Here is a 23,050-nt window from a genome sequence, read left to right on the forward strand (position 1 = left end):
ATCATCAAGTGATACTTTTAAGCTTTAATCAAGTATTTTTGTTTTAGGAATACAAACTGGCTCTCCTGCAGTGCTATGGAAGGTATCTTCAACAATTTAGTACCAGTTTTGATGAGAATGGAGCAGATGTGAACCAGTTTAAAACTGTCTTCTTTCCAAAAGGTTTTGGAGATGAAACTGCTGGACTTACAGTAAGATAAAAGAAACAGCAAAGATAGCTATGGTTTATGATTAGTTCTGTGTTGTACCCTTTAGTAGTTAGCCTCTGTCTTCATTGCTTAGAATTGCATCTAAGTCCTTTGACACATAATTTCAGGCATGGTTAAGAAAAGAAAATTAACTTACTAAACTTTGTGACAATTCTTTGGAGACTGTGTCAAATAACCACTCTCTTTTCCAGCAGATGCTATTGTTATTAAATAATATTTATAGAGGCTTTCATAATTTTTTTTTTTGGTCAGTCATAGGGCTTGAACTCTGGGCCTGGGCACTGTCCCTGAGCGATAGCCCCACTTCCTGTTTTCTAGTGGTTAATTGGAGATGAGTCTCACATTTTTTGCCAGGGCTGGCTTTGAACCACGATCCCCAGATCTCAGTCTCACAAGTAGCTAGGATTATAGCTGTGAGCCACTGTGCCTGGCAACATAGTTAATTTTTGCAGTGATCTTAGGAGTTAGATACTATTACAGCCTTCTTTTACAAAAGAGAAAGTTAAGCTAATCAGAATGAGTATAAAAATTATCTCTTCATTGCAGATTTTTGACACAAAAATTTGTGTAATTGATTTCTAGCCTTTGTGCATTACTAGCATTAATTCATCAGTTAAACGTTTTCCATGTGCTACCTATGGAAATAAAATGCATTTGCAGTTTCAGTAGAGCCCTGACTTTTCTTTTTATAGAAGAGAAAACTGAAGTTTACCAGAGATAAAGAAGCCATCCCAGTACCCACAAAGCCATGGCTAGAGCTGGAATTTGAACTATGATCAGTCTGATTTCAAATCTGTGTTATTCCAAATTTTAATTATTCAAAGTCCTGGAAACAATGTATGGTTGGTTCATAAGCAGAGACCTCAAGGCATCTTTGTGGGGAGGACTATTGAGCAGTTTGGTGTAGCTACACCATAGGTACATGAAGAGAATATTAGGGAATGTAGGTTGGTGCTTACATTGCATTAAATGCAAAAGTCTCTCATGTAACTCTCACTACCACTTCCACAATTCATTTTTCACATGTTGTCAGAATTAATTGCAAAGAGTATCCTATTGTCCTTTGACTTTACTCTTTGGCTACAGTCCAGATTTTTTGTAATGACACAGAACATTTAATGTTTTGACCCTAGGTCACTCATGTAGTCTTATCTCTCACTTTAAACTTTTTTTTTTTTGCCAGTCCTGGGGCTGTAACTCAGAGCCTGAACACTGTCTTTGGGATTTCTCAAGGCTAGAGCTCTACCACTTGAGCCACAGCACCATTTCTGGCTTTTTCTATGTATGTGGTACCAAGGAACCGAATCCTGGTCTTTGTGCATGCTAGGCAAGCACTCTACCACTAGGCCAAACTCTAGGACCAAAACTTACAAAAGGTATTTAGTGACCACTGAAGCCACATAATACATACTTAATAATGCATTTACCAAGGGCAGAACCATCTTTTGCTCATTTCTGAATGCATCTTGCCTGGTAGAGAGTGAAATAGAGGCACTCAGTTAACAGTTATTGGATGAATTATGTAAATGACCAATAATTATGTCTGCATTAGTAGACAGGTTAAAATACCATCAAGTGAATTAAAAAATGATTCAATTCCATATTCTTGGTAATATTTTTTTTTTGCTCAGGGTGGCTTCTGACTAAGGAATGCTAATCTTAACTAATATTTTGAAGACACTATTAAACTCACTAAGCATAATTATTTCCACTTTAGAACTTTACATTTTGAGAGATGCTTTCCTGGGTTGTGTATATATGTATATTCTAATTTATATTTTCCAATGTGTTTCAGTTTCATGCTTTGAGTGGCAAAAGTATTTGTAGCTATGAGCTAGTGTGTGACTCTGATGCAAACCTGCAGAATAAGGAGTCTGTGAGGAAGTGTCTGCATATCTTGTCCTCTCTAAGGCTCGTCATGCAGGTGGCTCTCTCACAGGAGCACCTTTGCTGGATTATTTTCAATGGTGGGTACAAGTGTGTTTTGTTTCCTATTATATCTTTTTCAGAAAGTTAAATGCTAAGGTTGATGGTAACTTGATGACCTTGTGTTTTAAAACATATACATTTCACAATAGGATGGCTGGGGTTATTATTATTATTATTATTATTATTATTATTTAGTTTTTTTTTGTCAGTCATGGGGCTTGAACTCTGGGATTGGGTGCTAACCTTGAGCTCTTCAGCTCAAGGCTATTGCCCTATCCCTAGAGCCACAGCACCACTTTTGGTGTTCTGGTGGTTAATCGGAGATAAGAGTCTCACCAACTATTATTACAGTATCTTACCTTGTTATTTGATATATTGTATATATGTTTATTTGTTTATTTGAAATAGGATAGGGAAGGGGGAAAATAAGATGGGGGAAGGGACTGGGGGAAGGAAATGGGGACAAAAACATGAGAAAGGGTAGCAATGTTTGTGAAGTAATGCACTTTCTATCTTGAAAATATAATGAAATCATTCTATTACTTACAATAAAAATATATTAAAAAAAAAGAGTCTCACGAACTTTAGTGCCCAGGCTGGCTTTCAAACTCAATCCTCAGATCTCAGCCTCCTGAGTACCTAGGTTTAGAGGTGTGAGCCAGCTATTATTTTTAAATTCATGTTACATTTTAGTTTTTCCTTGTAGATAGGGATTTATTTATGTCAGAGGCAATGGATAATCAGTGTCAGGTGTATAAAAATCAGACAGAGATATGGTGACACCTACCTGAAATGCCAACCTTTGGGAGGCTAAAGCAGGAGGTTAGAGAGTTTGAGGCCAGCCTTGGATCACTGTGTCTCAAAACAAAACAAACAGCAGGGACCATAGTTGATAGAGAAGCATAAAATGTAATGGGGAAGGACTGACCACTTTAGTGTATTGGTCCTAGGTATTATTGATATGTCAGTCCTCCTCTCAAAGACCTTGGATAGTACCTTCTGTTTTCTACACAGCAAACTCTACTCTTACTACTATTTTGAAAGGGAAGCTCTGGTTAGTATATACATGCATATGAGTGCACATTTATATACAGCTCACACATTTTAAGTGTGTCAAGAAAATAATCTTAGTTATAAAATGTAACATCAAAAATGGGTACCAAGACATGTGGAAGGGTATCAATGTATGTGAATTAATGCACCTTCTATCTGGCAAATATCATGTAACCCTTTTACTAATTACAATAAAAAAATGTAACATCAAGTTTTCTCCTGAAGTTGCATTAAGTCTCTTACTTTGTTCATAAGGTGGATACATTCTTTTCTGTGGTGCTAAGAATGGTTAGTATGTTTTAAATGAAAAATAATAATAACAATGTATTTGATATGATTAAGACCAGGTCAAAATAACTCCAAAGAAAAATACACCAAAAATTCTCTAACTCCATGACAAGTTTATTTCATCACCTTTTTTTTCCCTCATTCACTCCAAATCATGTTTTAACATCTGCATTGAAATTAAACTTCACATTGGCTGCCAGAAATAAAGATACTTTTGATGATTTTTTTTGGACCAGTGAATGTTTGTTTTGTGCCTGAGCAACCTCAAGGGAATCATCAATTCCTTTAGTGTCCACTGCCATCTTTCTATCTGAATTGTTCACCTATTTTGGCAAGGACAGAGAACAAGACAAAGAGGCAGTGAGAGATTAAGGACTGGGACTCCTGGTTGAGCCTTCCTTGAGAGGTAGAAATGGTGTATCACAATTCATTTCTTTCAGTCCTTTCATAAGCAGATGCACACCAGGTCTAATGGTGCTAGTTGTAATCTGAAAGAATGAGACAGGAAACTGAGAAGTTCAAAACTAGTTTAGCCACACAGCAAAGTTGAAGAGAACCTGAGCTACTTAGTTGGCAAAAGAAATAAACAGCAAAACAAAAGAAAAGTGAAAAATTATGAATTAATCCCAAATGTTCTTTGAAAATAAAATTTTTCACATAGGCTCAATGGTTTCCCTCATTTGTAATAATTATTACACACCTAGGACTTTCCTAGCAGAGGATTACAGTAGCCCAAAACCTAGATACATATGGCCATATAGGAATAGGCTATATGAAAGGATATCCAGGATATGGAAATAAGAGCTTTATATCATGTGATTGTTGTTCTCAATGTACTGTTATTTCTCTTTTCTTTTGTTGACCTCTGGTTAATCTCATATTATTACAGTATCTGACTTTGTTACCTGGCATACTGTATGTACATTTATTTGTTTATTTGAAATTGGAAAGGGAAGGGGAAAAAACAAGATGATTGGGAAGGGTTGGGGGATAGAAATAAGAACAAAAACATGAGATAGTATATCAGTGTGTGAGAAGTAATGTGCCTACTACCTGGTGAATATAACTGTAACCCCTCTATACATTGTAATAAATTTTTTTAAAAGAAAAAAAGGTTTCAGTACTGTATCTTTATCTCTTTTTTTTTTTTTGACAGTCCTGGGCTTGAGCTCAGTGCCTGAGCACTGTCCTTGGACTTTCTCAAGGCTAGAGCTTTCCCACTTGAGCTCTCCCACTTGAGCCTCAGCACCACTTCCAGCTTTTTTCTATGTATATGGTACCGAGGAATCGAACCCAGGTCTTCGTGCATGCTAAGCAAGCACTCTACCACTAGGTCAAACTCCCTGCCCTATCTTTTTTTTTTTTTATATTGGTCATGGGGCTTGAACTCTGTCCCCGAACTCTTTTGCTGAAGACTACCATGCCACCACTTCTGGTTTTCTGGTGGTTAATTTAAGATGAGAGTCCCATGGGCTTTTATGTCCAGGCTGGCTTTGAACCATGATCCTCAGATCTCAGCCTCCTGAGTAGCTAGGATTATAGGCATGAGCCACCAGCACCCAGATATCTTTATTTTTTTCTGTATTTTTGTTTATGTATGTGGCATTGTGCTCTATACTTTATCTTTTTTTTTTTTTGGCCAGTCCTGGGGCTCAAACTCAGGGCCTGAGTATGGTCCTTGGGCTTTCTTAAGGCTAGAGTTCTACCAGTTGAGCCACAGTACCACTTAATGGCTTTTTTCTATGTATGTGGTACTGAGGAATTGAACCCAGATCTTAGTGCATGCTAGACAAGCACTCTACCACTAGGCCAAACTCCCAGCCCCTCTATATTTTATCTTGTTCCATAAATATTTCTCAGTCAATTCTATTTTGAGGCTCCTGTATTTAAATCTAATTTAACTCTGCTTTCCTATTGTATTACAGGTACCCATAAACCCCTAAGGGATGGGTAACTGATCTGTTGCATCTCTTTAATTGCACTAATGATTTTGTGAGGAATACCTTCGTATATGCTATTTTATAGTCTTGTGTAAGAGTTTTCTGGGATCTATGCCCAGAAATGGGACTGCTGGATTGTGGGAAATACATGCATTATACTTTGTCCATCTACTGTCCTTGGGGTAAAACTTAATGAATAGTTCCTGGAAACCAGGCATTATCTTAGATGCCAAGGGCACAGGAGAAGGTAACAGGTGAAAACTCTGTTCTCATACTCTTCTACTTCAGTGAAATGATCAGTCAGATCATCTCAGTCAGGTGATGGCTGAGTGTTGAGGAGAAAAGTAAAGGTAAGCAGGGGACAGGGAATATAGAGGCCTGAATAAGGTGTGCTAGAAATTCACTTACAGTGGTTAAGGGAGGCCTCCTTGCTGTGATAGTTGAGCAAAGACCTGAAGGAATTCGAGGAGTGAACCATTTGAATATGTAAGAGAAAGCGATTTCAGCTAGGGGATTAGCAAGTGCACAGACCATGCAATTTTGACAATTTGAAATTTAAGTGTGCAGTAATTTATATATTGTTAATTTATCAAAATATATTTGGACCTTTTTATGCAGACCTTTACTCTGCTTTTTTGTTTGGTTTTGTTTTTTGAGACAGGGTCTTGAACTCACCCTCTTCTTACCTCAGCTTCCTGAATGCTAGGATTATAGGCATGTGCAAACCACACTTAGATTTTGTTTATTTATTTATTTTTTTAATGATACTAGGGATTGAACTCAACGCCTTGCGGTTGCTAAGCAGGGTACCTTACCGCTTGAGTGATGCTTCTAGCCCCTTTTCCTAAGGTAGGATCTCCTTTTATGCCTGAGTTTAGGCTTTGATTCTTCTGCTTGTACTTCTCCATGTTGCTGGGGATGACAGGCAAGCTCCACTGAGGCAAGCTATTGTGCTTCCTTTGAAGTGGTGATAGCATTGGTGGAGACAGTGTCTTACAGACTTTTATGCCTTAGCTAACAACCTCCATTTCTTTTCTCTGCCTCTCAAGTAGCTATGGTTACAGGCTTTAGTTAACATGCCTAGCAAGCTACTGTACCTACTTCTGTATCAGCTTGGTTCTACTAGTCTTGTAAGATATTTAACCAATTTTTATTTTTGAAATCTAAGCCATTATATGAATATTGGATAACAACTCAGTTTTCAATTCATCTACATCTCAATTAATACTCTCAGGTTAATTTTGATGGTGGCTGTCTGATGAAAAGGAGTCAGTCACATGACAGACAAATTCATATTTGGCTCAAAACAAAATTAAACTGACTTCTGAAGATCACACAGATTGAGTCTATGTCCATCTATTACCATTTAACGTCCTCTTTCTGGCTTTTACAGTGGGAAATTGCAAGCTTACCCAAATCCTGCATTTTCAAAGACAGTTTTAATAGATGGGATACATTAGGGCTGGCAGGGTGAGAGGAATGTTTTTGAAATACAGAGGGTCCTTGTCATTTTTGAGGAAAACCTCCAGGGGATGTAAATTCCCCAGTTCCCTTAACTGACATGTTTATTTAGGTTCTTGGCTCCTACCTGAATCACATGTTCATGTTTGCAAGGGGGCATGTGTCTCCTGTATATATTTTTACTCCGTGACTTTTTTTTCTTACAAAGAAGCACAGTTATGCTTTTTTTTTTTTTTTTTTGCCAGTCCTATGCTTGAGCTCAGGGCCTGAGCACTGTCCTTGGGATTTCTCAGGGATAGAGCTCTACCACCTGAGCCTCAGCACCACTTCTGGCTTTTTTTTCTATATATGTGGTACCAAGGAATTGAACCTGGGTCTTCGTGCATGCTAGGCAAGCACTCTACCACTAGACCAAACTCCTGGCCCACAATTTTATTTTTAGAGGTTAGCTTAGCAAATCCAAGCTAGAATGAAGTTACAAAGTCAGTATGTATGAAGGGAAGTGAGCAGTAGCATGTCATGGGCACAGTCCCACTGGAGTGTATTATTCCTTGGTGTCAAGGACTATTGCATTCTCTATGAAGTCTGAGGTGCTTGACATATGTGAGATTTTACTCAATATTTTAGTTACTAGTTTGTGTAATTAGTGTTTATTATGCTTCAGGTGTGCTTTAATCAGGGCATATGTTTTACAGCAGATGGTGTTTTCTTAGGAGCTTTAAAAGTTTAAACATGAACAGAAGATTCATAATTGTTGAATTTTCATGGTTATGAATTTTAGATAAGGTATTTTGTAGAAAATATTTAGGCTACTTGTCATTATAATTACATGACTTTTTAAAGGACATTACCAAGTATAATAGTGTCCTAGGTTTACAGACAAAGGTCCCTTTTCCCCTGTCACTAGCCTTCTTTCTTCACTTAATGACTTGATACAAAGTCATGCTTTCATGAATTGCTAGTTTTCCATTAGGTTGTCAATAGAACCTTTTTTTTTTTGTGCTGTTGCTGAGGCTTGAACACAGGACCTAGGTGTCCCTGAGCTTTTGTAACCACCACTTAAGCCTCAGCTCTCTTGGATTTTTACTGGGTAATTGGAGGTTAGAGTCTCATGGCTTTACCTGCCTGGGCTGGTTTGAACCCTCAGATCTCAGCCTCCTGAGTAGCTGGGATTACCAGCATGAACCAGTGGTTCCCTACAGGAACTATCTTAACAATGGGATAAATGTTACATAAGACAGTAAAGAATTATAGTGCAATCTGTTATATATTAATTTTTACATTATCAAGTTTTCTTGTTGAATATTGTGCCATGCTAATTAAAAATATATTCATATCTTATTTGGAGATAAATATTTCATCTTTTACACATCAGGAAGCCACAAGAGATAATAACATTTTATGTGAATTAATAAACATACAAGACACATAAATTATAATACTAAAAGATTCTTGTGTTTAATATATTTCAAAACTTAAATTGCCTTTTAAATGAGACTAAAAGATTCCTATGTTAATATATTTAAAATATGGCTATGTTTGTTATTTTTAATGATTTTATCTGTAAATGACAAAAATGTTAATGATCATACCTTTTTATCATTATTAGAATTTCTCATGAGATTACTTGTTTTGGAAACTACAGACTTCAACTACAAAAAGAAATAGTTTCTTCATTTGAGTGTAAAACATGTCGACAATTTTTGTCTCCACTAGGTACCATTTATATTTACACCATTTGCCGAAAACTGATGGTCATAGGCCAGGCCTCCCAGGTATGACATGTGCTAATAAGAGATCTTCATATTTCCTGCTTGTTACCTTTAGGGTTTTTTTTATACCATATAGTGAATGTTAAAACACTGTGAATTATTTATCAAAACTTGGTGAATATATATTATATAGTTTTATTGCTTAGTTTTACTTTAGTAAGAATCATATATAAATATGCACACAATGAGGTATTAAAGAGAAGAAAGAGAACTTCTGAATTTGATAGTATTCTCTAGTGTCCCTGCTGTCAGTCATTTGATACAGAACATCTTTCTGGATCTCTGTCTCTAGGTAATGAATAAATGAAATCTTCCAGTTTGTGCTCCTGAGTAGTTATTATTATTATTACCATTTGACATTACTGAGGATTAAACTCAGATCCTTGCTAGGTAAGCACTCTACCACTTCAGCTATATCTCAGTCCTTTATTATTAGTTTGCTTCCTCAGACAAACTCTAACTCTTTTGCCTAGGCAGACCTCAGAGCGCAATCTTTCTATATCTACTTCATTAGTGGCTGAGATTATAGGCGCATACCACTACACTCAAATCTCTTTTGCTCTTAAAAGTGTCCTAGTTTAGATGATAAACTCTGGTTTCCCTATTTATGTTATGAAGTTTTTGGATTTATAGCTCACATGCAATTTGAATAAACAAATACCCAAACTCTATTTCCTTTACAAGCTGTATGCAAAGAGACTGTAATAAGAGTTCCCCTTACTAGTATTCACTGTTTAGTTTTAGCTTGAAGAAGGCACTTACATGTTTGTTGATATCCCTGCAATGTTGGTGTGGCATTTTTATCAGTAGGAGACATATTTATTTTCTGTATTCATTTTTCAGTCATTGGATTATAGGCCAAGAAGAGCAAATATCTTCCCATTGAGACCCTGCTGGAGTTGTTAGCATTTGAAATATTACTCCTTTATTCTCCTTTATTTCATGTGTAAGGTTATACTGAACATTAGAGCACTAAGGAGAGATTTTTTTAAAGTTTTCTTTTTTTTATTTTTGTCTGAGACCAGGCCTCTAACTCACTATCTGATGCTTTTAGTCATTGGCTAGTGCTGTACTACTTGAGCTATGCTTCTAGCCCCTTTATATTTTTGTTTCCTGAAGACATAGACAAATAGCTTTTTTTTTTTTTGCCAGTCCTGGGCTTGGGCTCAGGGCTTGAGCACTGTCCTTGGACTTTCTCAAGGCTAGCACTCTACCACTTGAGCCTCAGCGCCACTTCTAGCTTTTTGCTATGTATGTGGGGTACTGAGGAATCGAACACAGGTCTTCATGCATGCGAGGCAAGCACTCTACCACTAGGCCAAATTTCCAGCCCCAACAAATAGCTTTTTATAATGATGATTTAGAAAGTTTATATACATATTTGAATATATGAGTAATGTGATTTTAAATAGAACAATCATATTTTTAATCTTGTTTTTCAACTTTCTGGAGTTATAGCTGACAAATATATATATATATATATGTATATATTTAGAGGGGTTACAGTTATATTCGCCAGATAGAAGGAGCATTACTTCACACACACTGATATCCCTTCTCATGTTTTTGTTCCCAGTTCCCATTTCCCTCCACCCATCTTGTTGACAAAAACCTTAATAACTAACAATGCCTAAATAAAATAAAGATGGAAACGGAAGTATTTGTAGGCTTTATGGATAACCGTAATTGTGGCTTCTCTTCATGTTTTGTTTCTCAAATTAAAACAAAACAATTACTAACCTGACTAATAAACTCTAGGCCAGACTGAGTGTGAATTAAATGAAAGGAAGATTGTTCTATGTATAATATAAATTCAGCCTATGGTCTGTTCCAAGGATTCTACATTTAGTTCCAGTTGACTTCCTAAGAAAAATGTACATCCTCTTGTATTTGCTATAACAACAAATATAATTTCACCAAGCATCAGAGTTTGGTCTGCTACAGTGTTTGCTTGCCAAAGCTTTGAAGGGCAGTGATGACTGTGCCAACATTTAGCTGTTAGCGTTGGTACTTGTTAACATTGAGAGAATTTTAACTTAATGTGACAGTCATCTTAAAATAATTTCTCATTAATAGGCTTTGTGAAATGCTGCCTTTCCCTGTATGTAACTTGAGTTTGATTCTGATAAAGTAAGTGATGAAAGAGGAGGGTCCTATGTTCCAAGTCTGGTGTGAGGCACGACAGGGAATAAGAGATCCCAGAACTTTAGAGTGGCAAGCATTTACAGTTGGCACGTGAAGATCAGGATGAAATTCATCCAGTTTTGTTCAGCGTAATAAACTTTAAAGGGTTTATTCATTTTTACCCAGAATTTTCCATACCCCACTTGGCTAATTGATTCCTGATCTGAGGCTGTAAATGGCCTTGTTAGGTCGGTTTAACAGAGAAAAGCCTTTGGAGGTTGCGCCATATTTGAGTCCTGCATTTGAGGCACCAAGATTTGTAGTGATTTTGGAGCTCAAGTTTACAGTCTAAGGTGAGGAGAAATAGACCTGAGATCCAATGATAATTTCTAATGTCACACCAAACATCATCACTCTCATCATCATCATCATCATCATCATCATCATCATCATCATTATTTGTTGATTTATCAGATATGCTGTGAAGCACTGTCATGAATGCATTCATATGATCCCCACATGATCCCCTTGAGAAAGGCCCTGCATAACCTCCATCTTTTATATGCATATGTTGAGACTGAGAAACTTAATTGTTCACAGTGACAGGTCTAATTAGAAGTGTACTGAGGCCAGAATCAATGCCTCACTCTAGTACCTTTCAGGGGCATTAGGCTAATGTAAATCTGTTGACCAAAATAGAAATTTGTCACCATTTATCTTATTTTGGTCTACCTACTAAAGTAGAGGACCTGTATTCCTAAAGAGAACCAGAAGACCTTGATTGACCAAGGGCTTTTTGTCAGATGGGACTCACTTTAGTACCAAGGCTGGTCAGCAGTGTAAGTTTAAGAAAACATGGAGGTCAGATTTTAGAAATTTCTTTTCCTAAACACACAGGACAACTTTGCTTTTGCTTGTGGAGCAATCAGGTTTTTTTTTTCCCCCTGTAGCATTTTGAACTGCAGAACATAGTATTTGGCAACCATGAAAGAATGCAGTATTCATTCTGAAAACATTTTGTTTATGTTCAATTATGAAATGGCTTCAGAATGATTTTCCTCAAATGATGGGCTGATATAAGTGGAGCTGCAGTGCCATCCTGTGGCTGTGCTCATTTATTGTGTGTTACTGTGTGGGGCTCATATTTTAGATTTGGAATATGGAATAAGTTTGTTTTTCAGTCTTCCCTTCCCTCCCCTTCCCCACCCCGGGGTTTGAGGTCAAGGCCTTGTGCTTCCCAGGCAAGTTTTGTACCTCTTTACCCTAGCCGTTTGTGTTTTTTAGCTTGTTGTTTTAGATGACATCTTCAATTTTTGTCTCAGTCGATCTCAGATGGTAATTTTTACCTACTTATACCTCCTGAGTAGTTGGGATTACAGTCTTGGAACCATCATACTTGGCACCCGAGGAGTTTTTCTCCCCTCTCAAGAGAATGGACCTGCAATGCTTTTTTGATAGAAGTAATTATTTCCAGCTTTTAGAGATAAGAAAAATGCTACAACTTGAGTTGTTTTTCTTCTTTGTCATTGTTAAAAGTATCACTTCTCATGTGCTAGCCATTCTAAGCATGATTCACTCATCCTCAGACAACCTTGTTTTTCAGATGGAGAACTCCAGGTTAAGAGTTAACTAAATTGTCCAAAGCAACCACTACTATTAGCAGTGGAGATAGGATTTCAGTTTAGTTTTACAGGACAGATGAGAGAGTGTTAACAGCTATAGATCACAGTAAGCCAAGATGTGTATACATCTGGATAAGTAGGAGTCCACACATAGGTCAAAGCCTTTTGACCTATGCAGAGTCAAAAGTAAGAGAGTAAATAGGTCATGGTGGGCCTTTGCATGCTTTAACAAAGGGTTGAGCAATATGGAGCCACAGAAGTGACTTAAGCAAAAGAGTGACCCAACCTGATTCTTGTTTATGAAGGTGATCATGGGGGTGATGAGGGGGATGTTATACGTTGTAGAAGAAAAGGAAGGTAGTGAGAGCAAAAAAACAGGAACAAGTGAGGAATTGGCCTCTCAGGCTAGGGAGACATATTTCTGTTGTGTTCCTTCCCTCCCTCCCTCCCTCCCTCCCTCCCTCCCTCCTTCCTTTCCTCCCTTTCTCCCTTCTTCCTTTCCTTTCCCTTCCTCCTTCCCACCCCCCCTCACTTTCTCTCTCTTTGTTAGTTGTGGGCTTGAACTCAGGGGGCCTGGGCACTGTCCCTGAGCTCTTTTGCTCAAGGCAAGTACTCTATCACTTTGAGACACAGCTCCACTCAAGTTTCCTGATGGTTAGTTAGAGATAAGAGTTTCACTGCTTTTCCTTCCTGGGCTGGCTTTGAACTGCAATCCTCAGATCTCAGCCTCCCAAGTAGCTAGGATTACAGGTGTAAGCCACCATCACTGTTGTATTTTTTGTAATAATATGAAGATCATATGTGGAACATACCCATTAAGTGAACAGCAATATGATCCAAATAACTTTTGACCTTTGGAATGCTTTCCAAGGAAACATCTAGCCAAATAGTGTTTTCTTATCTATGTGGCTTGAGAGAAGAACATGCTAAGAAAGAAAAGAAAAGAAAAACCAATGGATTTGTTGGGGAAAAGCCATCTAGCTTGAGAGTAGCTGTTAATCTGTTTATACAGGCAGAGCAATAATGTGACCCTTCTCTTACCATCTTGTTTAATTGTTCTTGAGAATCCCTCTCCTTCACAACCATAGCTTGGGGATAGACAGCATATTCAAAGTGCTTACAATGTATCAAACACCATGTTAGTACTTCATATATATCATCTCGTTCTCCAGAGCAACACTGCTGTGATGTGCTAAGTTACCTATTATACAGATGAGAAAGTTGAGGTCTAAAGAGAGTCTGGAATGTTACTTTTGAAACCTAGATTTATTTGATTTAAATCTTTGTTTGTAAAACAAAGTAATCCTTTTCTTAACAAATAATAACCAAATAGTAACCATCATATTGTTGGTATTAGGTTCTAGACTTTGTTGATATTTGATAAATATGAATGAAAATAACTGAGTTCACAAGGTGATTTTCAGGTCCAAGAAGATGCTCTGAAATGACTAATTTGAAATTCATAGTCATCTCAAGTATTCTTTTAAAAATATGAATTTTCTTTTGACTTAGAATTTGATGATTCTAAATAGTCACCATTGCTAGCTTAAGAAATAAACATAAATTTAATTGTGGCCTTTGTTTCACAGGCCCTAGAATACCTGTTGTGGGCCAGCATATGCATGGAGTCCTCAGTCCCACTCCTGTCTGTCCGATACCTGACATGGAGAGCTACTCTTTATACAGCTGTTTGCCAGTGCTACTATGACTGCCAGGCTGGCATTCATGGTGAGGTATGTTTTCACTTGGATGTTCCAACATTCAAAATTAGAGCATTTTCTTCTTTAGATGCCCCAAGGAAAAACAACCAAATAACTGAAAGGGAGCAAAGTCAACAATTCCAGGTCTTAGTTGAAGAAGTTTACTTGGCCTTTCTGCTATGTGTATGTTTGTGCTCTGTCTTTTATTCTCTTAATTTCTACCATCTTTGCTTCTTCTCTGAACATGTTTTCTTCCCTGAACATGATTTCTTCCCTCATTTTGTTCTCACAGGAAGGAAGCCACCATCCTTCCCTGTTTGGTTTTGGTACCCTGCTAACTATTATACTTTATCTTGCCTGTTCTCTGCTTCCATTCACCAATAGTTGCATTCTGTCTCTTCTTATTTCCTCTTCTCTTTTCCTCATCTTTGAGACTGTATACTTGAAATACAACTTGGCAGGGGCTTCTACTGGCTTTTTACAAATTCTCTGTGTAAATTAAAATGACACCTTCTCTACAAGATGTAATATTGACTTGGCTAGTGAATGGGACCTTAGTGAAAACCAGGAATAGAAACCCTTTTCCTTTTGGCCAACACATCTCTGTCCCGGGGGCCAGATTTGATATAAGGGGATGGCAAGTTGGCATTTTCCCTTCACTCAACCCTTTGGCTATGAGTCTGGTGAGAGACAAAGCCTCTACAGCTGTACAAATACCTTCTTAGATCCTGATCACAACTATAAATAAATCAGTTAACTCATTAATCATTCCTTACATTTGGTTTTTCATGCCTGGACTAATTCTGAAGGATTAGGTGATAGAGGTCCACAGGCAGGAAAAGAGCTGAATTCAACCTTCATGGAATTCTTTGTAATTTTAGTAATGGCTCACTATGTAAAGCTTTGGGAAGATTAGGGGTGGCACATTTTATTATAGCTGTTTAAAATTATAAGGTGAGGTGATTTTTATGTAGTTCTACTCATTTGATTCTGATGGGGTTCTTCCTCACAGGAAAATATGCCATTCATGTGTGTTTTGGTACGTTGAAAGCATTTTCATCAAAAACTATAAATATTTGAGCTCTCCATAGTCTTTTCTCCTTATTTCATTTGTAACTACTTGTTTACCACCCATTGTATTTACTTACAGATTTATAGGCACATTCTAGCTCAAATAGTTTAATTCTTTAAAAGGATTAAGTCAGAGACCAACAAAGTAGGTGCCATGAAATGGGTACTTTCAAAATGGGAGGGTGGACCACAGAGTAGAGAGAGATAGGAAGGGGATGGAGGGAGGAGAATGCAGGTAAGAATTCATTTTATACACTACAGAATTGAGAAATAGAAGGGAAGGAGTGCTGAAGGGGGAGTGAAGACATTGGGTTGTTGACACAGATTAAGCTGCATTATATGTATAAATTACTTTGTTAAATGGAAAAAATCAATATATGATAGAGAGAGAGAGAGAGAGAGAGAGAGAGAGAGAGAGAGAGAGAGAGAGAGGGAGAGAGAGTGAGTGTGTGTGTGTGTGTAAAAGTATAAACATTCATCAAGTTAGTCTGTCTGACAATTTTACTTTAGATCTATAGAGTTTAATGGTGCTTATAAGGAATGATAGCCTGGAGGACTATCATGTTAAAAGAAGTCAGCATCAGCTGGTAGTTTAATTTGCAAATTAAATCATAAAATGTCTAAGACAACAGAGCTTATTGCTTTATACATTTTTAACCACTATATTCAGCTTATTATGAATTAAACTTATTTTAATTGTACATAGGCATTTGCTCGGCGTGCTTTAGCTAAAATTGATGAGTTAAGACAGTTGGAATTGATGAGCTCTTCAAAAGCTCAGGAAGAATCCAGAAGATATAGAGAGGCCACACTGAAGGTATAAAAATTTCATGAAGTTAATGAGATTGACTGTACCTCATCACTGATGAAATGCTTGATGCTGGTAGCTGAGAAGTACTGCCTGTTGTGACCTGGTTTGTGCTTCTTCTCTTTGAGACAGATGGCAGTGATGATCTTCAAAAGAGGAGTATTTGAATCTCGCAGAAAAAACAAAGCTTTGTTTAGACCAAAGCTAAGACTTAACATAAAGGATATACAAAGTGTAAGTCGAAAATATCTTCTCTGCTTGTGACTCCTTTTGAAGACTGTATGAGTAATACAGTAGTGTCTTTTCAGCTTAGCCACTAGTGTTTAAATCCTGTTCCCAATTTTCTGTACTAGTGGACAATTATAGAGGAAAAGTTTCCCTACTTAGGTTTCACTTCATCTCTTTCTCTAAGCCTTTCCGTATCTTACACAATTTCAGCTTTGCCATGTTAAAAGGGACATTTATGTTAAGAAATGGGAGGCTAACTAAAGAGTCTGGGATGGTTTGAAGGAACAAGCCCTTGCTGGTGAACAGTCTCCAGTTAAGCATACACTGACCTTGTCTTTATTTGTCTAGTGATAGCTTTGAGGATGGAGAGAGGTGGAAGTATCTCTTCTCATCAGCTTCAGGTTGCCCTATGAGATTGTCTAGGAACTATGTTGTGCTGAAGCAACAGACAACCACATACCTCAGGTGGCTTTAATAAATTTATTTCCCACTGGGATCAGATGCTAGTGGTGTTACCAGGGTGCTGTGCTCAAAGCTGCTCAGAGCCAGGCTAGGGAATAGCCTCAATTATCAAATACTAGTCTTCCTTTTGGAGGAGGAGAGAGTGAAATCTGGAGTGTCTCACAGGAGCCAGAAAGTGTCATGAGTCCTTCTCAATCATCATATCTAGTCACATGGCCCCTCCAAACCACAAGCCTATTTGACAAACTGTTAAGGACTATCTTAGAGAATGGAGTGACATAGATATCCCTATAGGGTCCTACCCTTTTCTCTTTGCCTTGTCCCTTTCCTCCTCATTTTGAGCTCAGTTTCCCTCAAGGCCCCGTTCTCTGTCTCTCTTAAGCTGTCTCCGAGTCTTATATGGCCATCACCTCTTTTTTGAGCTTCTATATAGGGACCAAAAGTGTAGTGAAGGAGGAAGAGGAAGAGAAGATTCTGACAGAAGAGTTTCATAGTTCAGGACCCAGAGGAATTTTGGTTCAGTGCTCATCTCCTGTAGATAAGGAAAATAAAGGTTGAAATTACTGCCCTAAAGGCTCATGTTTTGAACACCTCGTCTCAGCTTGTGACACTGTTTTGAGAGGTTCTGGAAATTTGAGGAGGGGGAGCTTAGCTGGAGGAAGGCCACTAAGTAGTGTGTTGTTGGACATTATAGGACATTAAGCACAGTCACTGGTCCCTTCTTTACACCATGAGGTGAAGGAGCTTCTCTGTCGTATATTCCTGCTACTATGGTCTGCTCAAGCACTGCTTCTGAAATGCTGGGCCAAAATAAGCCCCTCTTCCCTGAATTGTCTTTGTCAGTCATTCTGTCATACTGACAAGAAAGTTGACTAACATTATATAATAAACAAAATAACTGTTTTGTGGAAAGTTTGAAGGAAGAAATCATGTTAGAGGGATTAAATGAGTTATATGTAAAACCCCCGAGAGGTCCCTGGAACAGAGAAGGTCCTCAGTAAATATTAGATATCATAATTGCTTATTTTCACTCTTTCATTCAACCATTACATACTGAATACCTGTGTTGTCAAGTACAGTGGAATGTAGGGAAACCTTGACTTTTACAGGAGTGATCCAGCAGTGCCTTGTAATTTAATTATTTTTATATTTCTATTTTAACAAATCTTAGGAGAAACCCTTATATATGGAAAGAGAGAAAAAGCTGGACATGTCATCCCCATCTACATGGTTTACAAATAGGAGAATTGTGGTCTAGGCCAACCTGGGCTTATGGAATATCCTATTTTGAAAAATGACTAAAGCAAAAAGGATTGAGAGCATGGCTTGAGTTGAAAAGAACCTTTCTATCAAGTTATAAAAACCTGAGTTCAATCCCCATAGCTACTGAAGGAAGGAAGAAAAGAAAGAAAGAAAGAAAGATCCTTAAAGCTACCATCAGATTGTTAATGCAACTATTCTTTCTGTTAGCATTAGTTAATCATACCTTGCGTTTCATTGGCTTATATTATCTTTGGACTGTAATTTTTCACATTCTAGAATCCATGGCCACGTACTCTCACAGAACGACTACTGGAAGAGTTGTTTGACAGCACTGCATCTCAATTTCTGGCTGTCTTGGAAGCTCTTTCTGATTCAAATAGGCGAGTACTGCAAACTGGACCTATAACTACTGATGAAGTGGAGCTTCGAGATGTTGTTGCAGAACTGTTTATGGCAGGAAAAGAACTCTTAGTAGGTAAATAAAATGTTAAGATACTATTTTATGGTACTTATGAATAGCAGAAATTTTAGCTTGTTAGTCCACATGTAAAAAACAAACGTTGTTGGGTGTTTTAACACACACTTGTAACTCTAGCTATTTGGTAGGCAGAGATTAGGAGGATTGTTTAAGGCCAGCCTGAGCAAAAAGTCAGTGAGACTCCTATCTCAACAAACAAGCTGGGTAGACTAATTCATGTGTGTCATCTCAGCTACCTGGGAGCTACATGAGAGACATATGTAGAAGGATTTATAGGCAGTAATCGTGGGGTTCATGATACAGCGGAAAATATACTCCTCTTTCTCTTAAATGTTGATATTCTCAGGATGTTTATGGTTGATCCTACCATTTGCTATTGATACACATAATGATGACTATAAAAACTATGTCCCTATTTTAGATCTCGTCCCTGAGTTGCCAGTCTGCAAGTAGCTACCTCATTTGTGAAATATGGTTTTTAAAAACTGTAATTAACAATTACATGTTGAGTGTTCATGCTTCTTCTGGGTAAGCCATTCTTGACTATTAGCCTCCCTCAAACCTGTGTTGGGCTCTTCCTGTTTGCCTCCACAGTATCCAGTATTTGCCCATGTAGATTGCTTATTTGGTCATGTATTATATGGACTTAGTGAAGGTAGGGAGCATATCCACCACTTTTTTGTTGTTATTGTTGCCCAAGAGTTTGGTAGTGTCTAATATTTATATTTAGTAAGCATTTCTTTGCATGGATGACTTTCACACCTCTCTCTTTTTTTTGTTGCAAATATTGGAGTAAGTGGAAAGCTTGATTTTCCAAGAATACCATTGATGGAGTGCATGGTAGAGAAGAAAAACGTGATTTCTTTGGATGCTGCTCTGAAATTTGTAAAATTAGCTTTTACTTATGAAGAATGGAATTTATTTGAATCTACAGCTGTGCAGCTTCTTAGTTTTTTGGAGGTAACAGGCAAAATGATTCATGATTTTTGTTTTGTTAAAGTGACACTGAATTGCTAATTAACTTTGGGGGATATTTTCCCTCAGAAGGAGAATGATCCAGAGTCAAAGAAAGCAGAAAAAGATTTACTTCTTCTGATTGCAATAGAACCACTAATCAACGTCAAGAGAAACAAAGGTTTGAACTTTCCTTTGGAAAGTGATAAAGAAGGATTATCCATTCAAACATACTTTAAAAAGTTTATAAATAGTGGTAAGTATTTCTTTACCTGTTTGAAGCATTTTGTTTCATTTGATAAAATATACTTTACTAGATGAAAAGGCAGAAGGAGCAGGTGTAAAGGCCCAGAGGCAAGATTGGGGACAGGAATGGTGGATGTATACTGGTGGAGGTAGTGGAGCTGGGGAATGTAGTAGGTGACAAGTATGGAACTATCTGGGAGCCAGGTGATGGGGTATCTGCACCTTGTAAAGAGGATACATTTTATTCTGTTTATAGCTATAGTAGAGCAATGAGACTGTACTTAGCTGCTGCCTTGCTGAGGTAACTAAAAAGTATATGGGCTATAGATGGAAGGGCAAGAGGCATTGGTTTACTTTAGTAGGGGGTTGTTGGGTTGCCTAACTTCTCTTTCCAGATTTTCCTTCCATTATTTAAAGAATTCAAAAGATATCGTGTACATAATTGGAAATCTGGTCTACTTTTAGACTAGTGAAAATTAGTTCTGCATTTTAATGTTTCTCATGCTCTTATGGTATTATATAATTGCTGAGTTGCAGATAACAATTAGTATCAAGTAATGCTATGCATTTTCTCTTTGATTTCTGAATAAGTATTTTTATTACTTTTTTCACTGTGACATTTTATATGTACTTTAACATTACAATGCTCTTCAGTTTCTCTTTGGACATAGTAGGTATACATGCCATGAATTAATTATAATTGGAGTAGAGTCACCTAGGTTAATTTTATATACAAGTATTTATGTCCATTTTGTAAAATTTCTGTGTTTTCTGAGTCTTTTATATCTGGTATTTCCTAATTGATTTTTTCCCCATTTTCTCCTTTTTTTTTAAAGATGCAGAAACTTCTCTGGGAAATAGTGGCTTTTCAGAAGACATTTTTCAGTTGGCAGCAATCTTGCATTTCTGTGTCTGTGACTCTTCTTCACAGGTGAGTTAGTGAACTTTGAGTAACTTATAACTGTGTGAAAGGAAGTTACCACTAATCTAAGGCTAAGTTTAAGGTATGGAATTTTCACCTGGACCTAATTTTATTTCTTTTTACTATTGTCATCACTTGGGTGTCAATCTATTGCCCTTTTGGGGCAAGTTATAGGCTAGCTATATTTCTAATGATGTCACTTTGCACATGATGAATGACTAGTATTAAGACATGATCTGTTCTTAGATGTGATTGCTTAGGTAAAACTAGTGGAGTATAGTTTTATGTATTTATATATTATTTTATTTAGGATGGAATCTACAGCCTTGACTGCACACTGAGCAAGTACTCTGACACTAATCTACACTGTCAGCCCATGGCACTGGTTTTTAATACTGCATTGCAGGGCTGGGAGTTTGGCCTAGTGGTAGAGTGCTACCTAGTATGCACAAAGACCCGGGCTCGATTCCTCGGTACAACATACATAGAAAAAAAAAGCCAGAAGTGGTGCTGAGGCTCAAGTGGTAAAGCTTCTAGCCTTGAGAAAGTTCAAGGACAGTGCTTAGACCCTGAGCACAAGCCCAAGACTGGCAAAAAACAAAAACAAAAACAAAACAAAAAACCTGCATTGCAAAGGCTCATGGGACTTTTCTGAGCTTCTTCAGAAATTCAGCTTTGAACAGTGCAACCTAGAACATTTCTGGGGGCTTCATATGTTATACTGGAGCTCTGGTAGAATTTCATCTGAAAATTTGGTTTTATTGTTATGCAGAAACCTTGGAATCCAAAATTATAGAGTATATTGTATTGATCTTTGTCCATGTAAATGACATACAATGAAGAGCCATAAAAAGTTCATCTCTTCTAGGGATGGGAGTGTGGCCTAATGGTAGAGTGCTTGCCCAGCATTCATGAAGCCCTAGGATTGATTCTCTGGTACTACATAAAAAGAAAAAGCCAGAAGTGGCACTGTGGCTCAGCTGGAAGCTAATGCTCTTAGAACACCCAAGGACAGTGCCCAGTCCCTGAGTTCAAGCCCAAGACTGGCAAAAAATTAAATTCATCTCATCCACATTTTTCATTTCATCATGGTTTATTAGAATTTGTGTGGCAGGTATTTACTTTTTGAAAGAAATATTTAACAATAGTATAATTATTATAGTGGGAAAATTAATAAAACTAGCAATCAAGGCTTAGAAGGCTAAGAATCATCTATAAGTTTTTGAAAATATTATATTATGACTTTTTTTGTTTTTGTCAGTCATGGTGCTTGGACTCTGGGCCTGGGTGCTGTCCTGAGCTGTTCAGCTCAAGGCTACTGTCCTACCCCTAGAGCGGCAGCACCACTTCTGGTTTTCTTGTGGTTAATTGGAGATGAGTCTCAAGTTCTTTAATGCCTGGTTTTGAACTGTGATCCTCAGATCTCAGCCTCCTGAGTACCGCACCTGGCAGTAAACATTTCTTGATATCTGATCTGGGTTATGTTCTCAAACATGGAACTAATATGTGACATATGTGTATCAAATGAAGTCTTAGAGCTATGTGAAAGGAACTAAAAATTTTGGTATTTGTTGAGTGTAATACTTGCCTTTCTACTTTATATATAATGTGTAATTCAGTTTTCTTTCCAAAAGATCCAAATAATTTTGGCTGGAGAGGAGACACACTCATTGGGGAACATCTGTTGGTACAGAGAGTGAAGTTCTGTTTATTCCTATCTTCTTTGCTTAGATTTCTTCTCTGATCACTACTCTCTCTGGTTACTACTTTATCGCTTCCCACTCCCAATTCTTTATTACTTTAATACAAGAATTTTAAAAGAAAAATACAAATAAATTTGGTTGACTTACACATTTACATAGGTGCTTAAAAATAGTTGGAACTTTTTTGTGAGATTTTCTTTTTACAGAGGCAGAAGTTGCACATGTAACATGTAAAGTATTGATTTAAAGACTTGAACTAGACTATTATATTTGAATGTGCTGGATGTGCTACTTTGTGTTTATTTTGTCTTTGGAACAAAATCTCCTAGTGTTTCATGTTGCTCATATGCAAATAGAAGCTATAGAAATGGCAATTGCCTTGTTGGGTTTATGTGAGGGATGATAAATCAATTGGCATATATAAACCACAATAAATATCTTCTTATTATTCCTTTACTTTTTATTTTCAGAGTGTTCAGCCTGATAAAGAAATCGTTGTGGACATATTAATGTTCTTGTGGCAGAAATGCAAAATAGGAATTCAGAAGATCAATGTGTCCAAATATGACTATGCAAAATATATCCAGAAAATCAGCACTAACAAAGTAATCCTTTTTGACTGACTTCCTTCCTTCCTTCCTTCCTTCCTTCCTTCCTTCCTTCCTTCCTTCCTTCCTTTCCTCCTTCCTTCGTTGTTAATTCAAATTGTGATACAAATGTCCAATTGAGATTTCTTCTGTTTATCTATCTGACACCCACCATTGCAGATGTAGATGTTAAGAAGATATTTTTTGTAGTGCTGAGCAAGCCTTTATTG

At 37.3% G+C, this 23,050-nt stretch overlaps 1 protein-coding gene across 4 annotated transcripts in view; it reads left to right on the plus strand.

Moving 5' to 3' along the window:
• Cfap54 (cilia and flagella associated protein 54) overlaps positions 1 to 23,050 on the plus strand; it is a 270,425-nt gene that overhangs the window by 13,529 nt on the left and 233,846 nt on the right. For all 4 annotated transcript variants that reach the window (XM_090328446.1, XM_090328444.1, XM_090328445.1 and 1 more), the window contains exons 3-13: positions 48 to 191; positions 2,005 to 2,176; positions 8,597 to 8,655; positions 13,988 to 14,131; positions 15,876 to 15,986; positions 16,110 to 16,211; positions 18,207 to 18,405; positions 19,202 to 19,368; positions 19,453 to 19,618; positions 20,445 to 20,539; positions 22,704 to 22,838. In XM_090328446.1, the coding sequence (XP_090184572.1) occupies positions 48 to 191; positions 2,005 to 2,176; positions 8,597 to 8,655; positions 13,988 to 14,131; positions 15,876 to 15,986; positions 16,110 to 16,211; positions 18,207 to 18,405; positions 19,202 to 19,368; positions 19,453 to 19,618; positions 20,445 to 20,539; positions 22,704 to 22,838 (1,494 nt within the window). The remainder of the gene's footprint in view (positions 1 to 47; positions 192 to 2,004; positions 2,177 to 8,596; positions 8,656 to 13,987; positions 14,132 to 15,875; positions 15,987 to 16,109; positions 16,212 to 18,206; positions 18,406 to 19,201; positions 19,369 to 19,452; positions 19,619 to 20,444; positions 20,540 to 22,703; positions 22,839 to 23,050) is intronic.

Source organism: Megascapheus bottae, chromosome 2 (genome assembly GCF_031878675.1).
Source record: "Megascapheus bottae isolate mThoBot1 chromosome 2, mThoBot2.hap1, whole genome shotgun sequence".
NCBI lineage: Eukaryota > Metazoa > Chordata > Mammalia > Rodentia > Geomyidae > Megascapheus > Megascapheus bottae.